This window comes from Aegilops tauschii, chromosome 5 (assembly GCF_002575655.3).
Source record: "Aegilops tauschii subsp. strangulata cultivar AL8/78 chromosome 5, Aet v6.0, whole genome shotgun sequence".
Taxonomy (NCBI): domain Eukaryota; kingdom Viridiplantae; phylum Streptophyta; class Magnoliopsida; order Poales; family Poaceae; genus Aegilops; species Aegilops tauschii.
Window position 1 is genome coordinate 492,304,667 of NC_053039.3, and position 11,145 is coordinate 492,315,811.

Below are 11,145 nucleotides of genomic sequence, written 5' to 3' on the forward strand. Positions count from 1 at the left end.
ACATAATGATGAACTTTGTTGAAAGTTGAAGTGGGATTCGTTCATTGAAACCATCCATCGTTATCCATGAAGATAATGTTGTTTACATTACGCCGATGCAAACATGTTATGAAGGACAATATTACAAAGTATTGCTCCGAAAGTATTTTCCTTCACCATGGGTTATACAGAGGTGGGAAGATAAATATTTTGCAAACGAAGTCATACCATAATCTTGGTGATTTGTTCCCAAATTATTTACCAAGTTCTTCATTCAAGAAATATGCTAAGTAGGAGATGACTTTGTGTTTCGCAAGATTCAAGGGGAGTTTGCTCCCATGCTAACATGTTCGAGATCTTCGGATATTTGATATTGCACTCTCTTTTTTATGAATTTTTCCTAAATGGTTTTTTATATAAGGTTTTTAATGAGGCAATAGTAATACAAGCATTATGATATGTCATTTTCTCCTTATTTTTTCACTAGGTTTTTTAAAAGAGTTTCTATGGCGTATCATGTATATCTTCTCATATTTTTTCATAGGTTTTTGGAGGAGTATTTTTCAAGATGATTTCTACATAGTCAAAGCGGAGAGTATGGAGGAGTGTTAAGAATTAAATAGATATGATTAATTAAGGATAATCGCCTCTTGTAACTGTCGTGTCTTCTCTTTGCATCCCCCCGAATGGGTCTGTCCATTTGTTTCACCCTTTAGGACTAGTAGATATCATCATCAATGGAAAGGACAACTGTTCATTTTGCAATCAAACAATTTTCACATAGAAAAACCATGTCTCATACGAAATGAGTAGGACCAGCCTTTGAAATGAATTCCAGATTCGATCATTGGTCCATCTCACTCAACATTTTTTTTGGGTGTGTTTTCTAGGAATTAACGTGAGAGCTCGAAAGGCCGTTTAACCATTCAGACCACAACATGCGATTTGGCCGCATGATATATTATCTTCATGCAACCGGAAGAGAAGATCCTAACACCATGTCTTTTACCTTGATTGCCTGGAATCGAATAGAAAAACAACATATTGCTGTCCCGAGAAAGAAAAATAATACAGTATTACGGTGCTATCCAAATCTCGGGTTCGTACCTCCTTCTCCCAGTTTATAGAAAGTACGATCCACATGAGCAACAGAAGCTTGGTGAGGCTGCCGCAAACGATGCCGAGCCAAAGCCCCTATTTGGAAGCAGAAGCGCAACAATTGGGGTTGTTCATGCATATTCATTCACATGGCCAGTGAAAGGATACGCTAATGAATGCTGTAGTAGGACTTATACGTACATACCATCCCGTTGAAATGCAGGGCAAATGCAAGTAGCACGGCCAAGGGGATGCCTGCCAAGTAGAAGGCGACAAGATTGACACGCGCGCCGATCTTCTGCTCACCGCATCCAGTTAGCACACCTGAAATTAATTAATGTTCAGACAAAGATCATGCATGCTGCCATCATATGTCCAGATTTCTTGTTAATCTTGTAGTAGTATGCCGGCCCGGCCGTACCTGCAAGAGAAGTATGGATTCCGTCCATGAAGAAAGACATGGCGAGAACAGGTATCATCCTGGCGATGTATGCCACGACTTCCTCCTCGTTGCTGTACACGTAGCCCCAGAATCTGCGTAGCAGAATCATTGTGACAGAGATCACCGAGCCTTCCAGCAGGGCCAGGCATACGACCAGTCTGGTCGCCAGCTTCGCTGCCTGAGGCCTACCGGCACCAAGCTCATTGGAAACGCGTGTACTGTATTGATTTGGATATGTATATGCGGCCGGCCGGCCGGGGAAAAGCAAAGAGAATAATCAGCATGCTATTGGGGGAGAAAGCATTCCACATTTTGTTTGTGAATTTCGGGGCACAATACGATACGATTACGACACCTTATGGCTGTGCAGAGACCGGATGGCACCATGAACATGAGAGCGCCAGTATTGAAACTGCAGGATTCAATAATTAATGCACGACTTGGAAAGATTGAAAGGGCAAAAAATTGTTGAAATTGCACCTGGCACATGCGTGCAAAGGATATTACCATATGGACAATACTGAGGTTTCGAGCTTAGGATTAGGCAGCAGACCAGAGAGCAGCACAAGCAATTCAAACGACCACCACTCCAAGCTACACATTCGAAAAGGCGCAAAAACAATTCATTAGTGAAACCAGATACGCATGCATCCGATCGACGATCAACAAGACTTGTTGAGGATTTGATCTCTCTCACCAAACCATCATGGCCGACGGGAAGGCGAGCTCCGCGAACTGGCGCAGCTCCTTGAAGGCCTCCATGGAGAACCCTTTCCATGTCCTCTTACAAGCGCCGGACAGCCTCGTGTACATGGACAGTATAGACAGATTTGTGCAGTAGGAGACGGCCCTGGCCAGCGCCGCGCCTTTGCTCCCCATGCCCGCCTTGTGCACCAGCGCCCAGCACACGAGGACGTGGCTCAGCGACGTGACGGCGGAGCTGGCCATGACCGGCACGACGATGCTCTGCGTCTGCAGAAACCGGATGTGGCACGTGAGAGGGACGTACGGGACGAGGGACGGGATGAGCCACCGCGCGTAGGCGCCGGCCTCGGCGGCGATGGCCGGGTCCTGGCCGAGGAACAGGAGGATCCGGGTGGTGTTGGTCCAGACGAGGGCGATGGGGACGCAGGCCAGCGCGAGCACCAGCATCGCCCGTTGCTTGTAGACGCCCAGGAGGTGGTACTGCCGCGCGCCGAACGCCTGCCCGCACAGCGTGTCCAGCGCGCTCGCCATGCCGGCCAACAAGCTGAAGCCGGTGACGTTGGCGAGGGAGGTGGCGAGCGACGCGCCGGCGAGGTGAAGCTCGCCGAGGTGCCCCACGAACATCACGGACACCAGCTGCAGCGCGCACTGGAGGAGGCCACTTGCAACCAGCGGCCCCGCCAGCCGCAGCAGTCGCTTCGCCTCCGACGCGGCCACATTCTCGTCCCGCTCCACGGATCCGGCCACGAGCAGAGGCTGCTCGTCTACGCTCGGGTTCTGCATATTTTTGTCAGCTTTACTTACTAGCTTCAGCTGAGGACTGGAAGCTGGAGTAAATTCGTGAGGAAGCAGGGGACATGAAGCGTACTGTACGTATTTATTAAAAATCTTCAGTCCAGTGGTGGTTTGGTGGTGATCAGTTAACCGTGGCCGCCAAGCATCAGACATTGGTGCGAGCAACCAAGCTTTGATGCTTATGCACGAGGAACGTTCCTCTCAGTTAAAATTGGTTGGACGACCGTGCGATGATGCGACTGATCAAGTAGTAAATCGAGCACTGCTAGTAGCCCAAACAGCAACAGACAATATGAAATGCGACTTGCCAACCACGCTTTGGCATTCGGCTGCATCAACTAATTAAAGCAACTCAACTTATGGCCGCCCCTCCTCTTTGACGTAGTGGTGAATGTTCGTACTAGGATGCTTCCAAAAGCACCTCATAGTAGTTTGATCTTTTCCCAGGAGCGCACCTTTTTTTTTGTTAGATAGAGAAGATCGAAATATAGAAACTATAGAATCCTTGGTGTATTGATGTGACCCCCGTTAGGGTATACAAAGAATACACCATGCAAGAGGCTTGGAGTACAAGGCAAAACATAGATTTAGATTAGTTCTATCGCTATTCGTCAAAAGTAAAGTTTATCTCTAACGAATAATTGTACCTGCAACATTGAGCAAATGAAGCGATTAAAACTGAAATTGAAGTCTTGTGCTTTCAATTGTTGTCTTTTCCGCTTCACCATCATCCACTACGCCTCTCATAGCTAATGGGTTGGACTAGGGTGGTGACTCCATCCCCTTTTAGTGTCTTCTCTGTCTCTGCTCTATTCCCTTCCACATTCACAATAGAAGTCCCCGCGTCGTCCAGACGGGCGACACGGGTGGCGTTCCCTTCATCCTCCCAGCGCCTCCTCATCTCAGATTTGTTTCCCTGCCGCCGCCGGAGGACGCCGCAGGAGAATCCCGCGCGGCCGACGGCGGTGGCGGGGCTATGTTGCCGTCCTTGGTTGTGATCCACATGGTCTCAGGCTGGCAGATGCGGCAATTCGGGATGATTTGATGGCGATGAGAGACGGCATAAGGATAAACCAGATCACAGCCGCAGCTGGTGTGCGGCCACTGCAGATGTGGGCGTCGTTGCAAGCCATGTAACAGGCGGGATTTTATCCTGTGACTTGAAGCAATTAACGAGCAGATTTGTCTATGCTACGTGTGCAGTAGCGGCGGCGCCGCACACCAAAGGCTAGGCGGTGGCCATCGGACATGGCTGGTGCAACAATCTGCAAGGTTATTTTCCAGTGGCCAGTGGTCGAACTGGCTAGATCACGTCTGAGAATCAGATTGACCATTGGCTGCTCGAAGGAGGGCGGCATGTGGCTGCCAAAGGGCTTGCCGTAGTGGAGTGGAATGCGGAGAAGAGGACGGCGCGAGACTGTCGGAGCATCCCAAATAGGATTTTGGCGGTGCCGATGATGTCTTCTCTCCCTCGTCAACAATGACGACAACCCTCACTGCTCGAAGCTTTTGGTGACGATTAGATATTGTTGCGGCTCGACACCCTCTTGTGCGAGCATGGTCTTCACTTGCATGACATTTCATGTATGATGATACATCCATTTTGCATCATGTTATCCTACTATTATTTATGATGTTTTTATGCATAATAATGCTTTTTGGAGTAATTCTAATGCCTTTTCTCTCATAATATGCAAGGTACACACAAAGAGGGAGAATTCCGGCGGCTAGAAATCTGGACCTGGAAAAGCTACGTCAGGCCACCTATTCTGCACAACTCCAAACAAGCTGAAACTTCACGAGGATTTTCATGGAATATATGAGAAGGCCACCCTGGTGAGCACAAGACACGAGCAAATAAGTACCAGAGAAGGCCACCCTGGTGAGCACAAGACACCAGGGCGCGCCTGGGCCCCCAGGCGCGCCCTGGTGGGTTGTGCTCATCCAGGCCCACCTCCGGTGCCCATTGTAACATCCCAAAATTCAAAATTCTGGAATGTTATAATAAATAAATTGATTGATTGTTTGTTTGATTGTTGTGTGATTGATTGAGTGAAATTCGAAACTTTTTGAAAGTTAAATGAGAGGGAATAAAAGGACTTTCCCAAACTTTCTCCCTTGCTTTCTGATCTCCATGATTTCAAATTATTTTCATCACAAAACCCTTGAGTGAAGATGATATGACTTCTTCCATTTAAATAAATGAAAAGAGTTTTTGAAATTATTTGAATTCCATTTGGAACTATTTCAAATTCAGAAACTTGAAGCAACTCAATGATTTTAATGAGAGAAGATAAAATGACTTCTTCAAAACATATGAAATATGAGTTGGGAGTTTAAAAAGGATTAAATTTAAAGACCCTTTGAAAATTATTTTCAATTTGGAGTTATTTGGGGTTTTATTCAAATTATTTTTCTCCAAAAATAAAATATATGGAAATTAGGGTAAAATGATTCTCTACAACATAAAATCAGAGAGAAATAAATTTGAAATTATTTTGGTATTTTAAAAATGATTTTTATTGGATTTTATTAGAGCAGTAGTACTGTTTGATTTATTTGAATTTTTGTAGATTTGAGTTGAAGCCATAATAATGTTCAGGTTGTAGGAAATCTTTTTCTGAAAATTTTGATATATTATATGCCTATATAATATTTTTATCTCTTTTCGTATGACTATTTAAGAAAAACTTCTCTGACGAACTGGGCCGGCCCAGCCAACCGGGCCAGGCCATGCTACCTCTTGAGCACTGCGTTGGTTTTCTCTTGAAGAGGAAAGGGTGATGCAGCAAAGTAGCGTAAGTATTTCCCTCAGTTTTTGAGAACCAAGGTATCAATTCAGTAGGAGGCCACGCATGAGTCCCTCGCACCTACACAAACAAATGAATCCTTGCAACCAACGCAATAAAGGGGTTGTCAATCCCTTCACGGTCACTTACGAGAGTGAGATCTGATAGATATGGTAAGATAATATTTTTGGTATTTTTATGATAAAGATGCAAAGTAAAGAAAACAAAATAAAAACGGCGCCAGAAATAACTTGTTGTCAGGAGATTAATATGATGGAAAATAGACCCGGGGGCCATAGGTTTCCCTAGTGGCTTCTCTCATGAGCATAAATATTACGGTGGGTGAACAAATTACTGTTGAGCAATTGACAGAATTGAGCATAGTTATGAGAATATCTAGGTATGATCATGTATATAGGCATCACGTCCGAGACAAGTAGACCGACTCCTGCCTGCATCTACTACTATTACTCCACACATCGACCATTATCCAGCATGCATCTAGAGTATTAAGTTCATAAGAACAGAGTAACACTTTAAGCAAGATGACATGATGTAGAGGGATAAACTCATGCAATATGATATAAACCCCATCTTGTTATCCTCGATGGCAACAATACAATACGTGCCTTGCTGCCCCTACTGTCACTGGGAAAGGACACCGCAAGATTGAACCCAAAGCTAAGCACTTCTCCCATTGCAAGAAAGATCAATCTAGTAGGCCAAACCAAACTGATAATTCGAAGAGACTTGCAAAGATAACCAATCATACATAAAAGAATTCAGAGAAGATTCAAATATTGTTCATAGATAAACTTGATCATAAACCCACAATTCATCGGTCTCAACAAACACACCGCAAAAGAAGGTTACATCGAATAGGTCTGCACGAGAGAGGGGGAGAACATTGTATTGAGATCCAAAAAGAGAGAAGAAGCCATCTAGCTAATAATTATGGACCCGAAGGTCTGAGGTAAACTACTCACACTTCATCGGAGAGGCTATGGTGTTGATGTAGAAGCCCTCCGTGATCGATGCCCCCTCCGGCGGAGCTCCGGAACAGGCCCCAAGATGGGATCTCACGGGTACAGAAAGTTGCGGCGGTGGAATTAGGTTTTTGGCTCCGTATATGGTAGTTTGGGGGTACGTATGTATATATAGGAGGAAGAAGTACGTCGGTGGAGCAACGTGGGGCCCATGAGGGTGGAGGTGCGCCCAGGGGGTAGGCGCGCCCCCTACCTCGTGCCCTCCTGGTTGATGTAACAGCCTAATTTTTGGCCCTTTCTTTTTCTTTTGTTTTTCTGAGGTTTTTGCCTGAGTTTTCTTTTTTCGTGGCTTTGTGGTCTGGAAACTGAAGAAGGTGCCCTCTTCTTTGTTTCGAGAGTGGCTTGTCATACCCAAATCCTTCCCTAGACCCTGTCATTTTCATCCTAGCCCAAATCCCAATATTCTTTTTATTGGGGATATTCCTTTTTTATTAAAGGAATAACTCAAATTGCCCTAGGTTGTGAAGCAACCTTTATTTCCATCACTCCTAAAATTCCCAAATAATTCTCATAAATTTTTTGGGTCATATCTTTCTCAAATAAGGCAAAATATTTCATTTTTCATGTTTATCATCATGCTCAAATAATTCATTTCCTATTCTGCCCTAAATGGCACATTGTGAAGCAAGTGCTATTTTCCTTTTCCCAACTGACCTCAAACTCCTTGGAAACCGTTTCCTGTCCATATAATTGCCACATGCCAAAATGCAACCTCATTTGCCTAGTAATTATTTAATTATGATTTTCCAAAGTTCCTGTCTGAGGGAAGTGGTTGTGAAGGAAGTACAAGCTAGGCATATCCAAATGAGTTGCCATTTTGCATGGTCCCTCAAATCATCATATCATAGCCCTCAACCAAAGTAGAGCTCATTTCATGCCTCCATGAGAGCTCACCTTCAATTCAATGATTCTGTCCAAAATTTCAGTTTGTGAAGCAAGTATATTTTATCTTGCTCCATTATGGCTGCAAATTTTTCTAGGCCTTCTATTATCCATATAACCTACCTCCACCCATTTTGGGCATGGTTCATCAAGCCATTATTCCTCTAGAATTTTTCCAAGTTTCTGGACAAAAATGATGTTTGTAAAGCAAGTACCATTTTGGATGGTCCATTTGGTATGATCTTTTTACAGCATCTTTATATGTCCATATCATGAGGATTTGCCAAGTTGCATCCCATTCCATAACTCCATGTGAGTGCTTCATCCAAATCAAGTTTCTGGACCAAAAATGCAGTTGCAAAGCAACCCTATTATTTATTGTTCCATTTCTTCTCTAAATCTCTAGTATTGTAGTTCTTCCTTAGTTAAACCTCCCAGACAACTCCTTTGACCCCAATCAAGTCTCTGTGGATCAGCAGTGCTCGTCCAAGTTTACTGCAGTAAACTTCAGAGCTTGATTACCATTTAACCAGAGCGATTTTAACCAAACTACGACCGCAGTAGGAACCTCCCCTGGATGAACTTGCCACTAGACAACACGCTCCAGCTCATCTCCCCCGCTACGTGCCAGTGCACGCGGTGACCGTGATAATGGCGTGCCTGTGCACGTGCTCTATGTGCAGTGGCCGCGTCCAGTGGCTGTTTGTGCTGGACCCCCTCCTCCTCTCGTCGTCTTAGCGCGCGTGAGCATGTCCTTTGTTTTCCTCTCGTCGTCGCCGATCACCTGGACCCCGCTCCCCCTCCGGCAGATTCCTCACCGACGCAAGCCGCCGCGCGTCCACGAGCACACAGTGCCGACCGGGCATTTATGGCGTTCGGCTTCTTCTCCTCTTGTCCACGAGCTCGGCCTCGTCTCCGTGAGCCCTGCCCTCGTCCGTTCCCTCGCTCGTCGCCTCCCTCCGAGCTCATGCGCGTGGGCACGCGTCCGCGGCGGTGCCAGCTCGACCTCCTCCCCCGCTGGCTATTTAAGCCGTCCCCGAGCACTCCGAGCTCACCATCGCCCTCACCACACTCCCAGCTCCCTCCCCAATCAGTCAGCCGAGCCGGAGGACCTCTCCCCGCTGCCCATGGCCGCCATGGCCGCCGTCGGGCTCTACTCAAATCCGAGCAGCCCCGAGCTCCTCCCCTCCTTCTACCACCACCAGTAGAACCCCTCCACTCCGGCGACCATCCCCATGCCCTTTTCCCCTCGCCGGAGCCGCTATGGCCTCAAGTCCTATCTCCACCCGAAGCCCCCTCCGCCGGAGTGCTTGCTGCTCTCAACCACGCCCTCCTCGAGGTCCGTTCTGTCCTGGAGCGGGTCGACCTCGTCGCCCTAAGCACGTGGGTAGGTCGAGCGCCGCCTACGGTGGCCGGAGTCGCCGGCGATCGTCGTCAGGGCGGCCGGCCTCGCCTCTGCCTCTGCGCACGTCGGGAGGAGGAAGGAGGAGCCAGGGGGAGAGAGATGGATAAGGCGGGCCCCACCAGTCAGCCGCACGGCATTGACCCCGCCCGATCCAGCATGGATAAGTGACGGGCCCCACCCGTGTGGGACCCGCACGTCAGCGTCACACGTCCCGGTCCCGCCTCGGCCGACTGGATTAAGTGGAGGCGTACTCGGTCGAGTGCGTTTTCATCTTCGGGAAAGCGCATTTTCCCTCTGCTTCAGCTCAAAGTATGCTTTCTTTTACTGAAAGCGTATTTCCTCTCTGTTTTAGCCCAGAATGTGTTTTCTTAATCAGAAAGCGTATTTCTAACTTTGCGCTTCTGCCTTATCCACTCAGGGACTTGTTTGTGATGATATTTTTGCAGAAAAGTCCCTGAACTTCAACCCTTCATATATTTTTAACCACAACTCCAAATGAGGTGATTCCAAAGCCCACGTCTTTGTTTCGTCGAACCCGTTCTGTTGGTTCCATTTTCACTATGGTTTGACACTGTGAAAATGACCTTTTTGCCCTTGCACGTAAACAGCCCCTCCGAAAGAGAACTGTTTCCGGCAAATCTTTCCGCGAGCTTCTCGCACTTCTCCCCGATGCCTTCTTCACCCCCCAGGCAAGCCACAATACCCACTTGCATGATAGTCATGCAGTAGCCATGGTTTTCAACTTGAATATTTATTAAATGATGGCTTGTTTAAAATATGGTTATCGTTGTTTCGGTAATGCTTTTGGGTTAGTGCTTACTTGCTTGATATGTTGTTATGCACCTGGTTATCATGCCCTGCTAGTTGCTAGTATTACTTTCATATTGCCATGCTTGATAGTAGTACATGTTGGGTTGGTCATGTTCTTCGGTGCATGACTAACTTCTGTTATCGAGTACTGTTAATATGCGTTGTTCCTTTGCTGTTAGTTGGTTAAGTGTTACTCGGTAATGTTATTGATGAGTTCTTGCATGGTATTTATGGTTGATGTTAGTGGTCATGTTATACTATGAGTAGTGTTGCACTTGTAATATTTATGCTTGTCATTATGCCATGTTCAGTTGGAGATTATTCATAGTTGATATGGTGGATAGTTATGCTGCATCCCGTGCTTATGTTGATATCATGCTCATGCTTTGTATATGCATCATGTTATTTTATCATGGCTCAGCATATTGCATTCAAGTTTAAAGGGATTTAATTGAACTTGAACAACTGTTGGCTGAGTCATGGTGCCACCATATCGAAACTGACCAGTGCAACCACGCTTACCTTTATGGGAAGGTCCTAACTGGGTCTATTGTCGTGCCTCTCGCCGGTGCCTCCAACGAGGGAAGGTTATGGGCGCGCGCTACCCTGATCAGGTAGGCGAACATAACCTTGTGTGCCCGTTGTTGTTATTATGGATCCGGTCCCCGTGAGGGACGTTTTGGCCACGACGGTGGTCGTTGTGTCTTTGGTAGACACGGGGCCACCCAGGACTAGCCCAGTTGGGAGTGGGTCGGAGTGGCCGAGAGAGTGTCATGGCAGTAGATCGGTTTTGTCGGAATGCCGTGTCCGCACGTATGGGAGTGCGAGACCATGGGTTCCGTAGTGTGGGTACAGTGTACTAACCTATGCAGAGTGTATATTAAATCTATCGATAGCCGCGCCCGCGGATAAGGGCCCAGTTTGTGTAGGTCACACCATGAGTCAACAGTATTAATAATAACTTGATTAATGACAACCCCGGTTCGATGATGAGATAAGTTGGTTGTGATCGCCGGAGTGATCACCGTTTGAGACCAAGTGTTGGTCATGGTTGTGATCGCCGGAATGATCACCGTGGTATCGAGGATACCGAGTTGTTGGATATTCGTGATGTTGTGCGAGAATCATGGGTAAAGATCAAGCTCCTTGTGGTCATTTAATGATTACTATGGTATTGTTTATACCAAGCTTGAT

The 11,145-nt window shown here is 46.7% G+C and overlaps 1 protein-coding gene across 1 annotated transcript; it reads right to left on the reverse strand.

Annotated features, from left to right (window-relative positions):
• Positions 1 to 679: 679 nt before the first annotated feature.
• On the reverse strand, positions 680 to 3,015 carry LOC109760895 (protein DETOXIFICATION 16-like). The gene is made up of 7 exons (XM_020319694.3): positions 2,217 to 3,015; positions 2,027 to 2,113; positions 1,875 to 1,931; positions 1,499 to 1,737; positions 1,283 to 1,401; positions 1,087 to 1,173; positions 680 to 997 (listed from the first exon to the last, which is right to left on the reverse strand). Exons 1-7 carry the CDS (start codon positions 3,005 to 3,007, stop codon positions 947 to 949), a joined length of 1,431 nt encoding a protein of 476 aa, XP_020175283.1. The 5' UTR covers positions 3,008 to 3,015; the 3' UTR covers positions 680 to 946.
• Between the last annotated feature and the right edge of the window lie 8,130 nt (positions 3,016 to 11,145).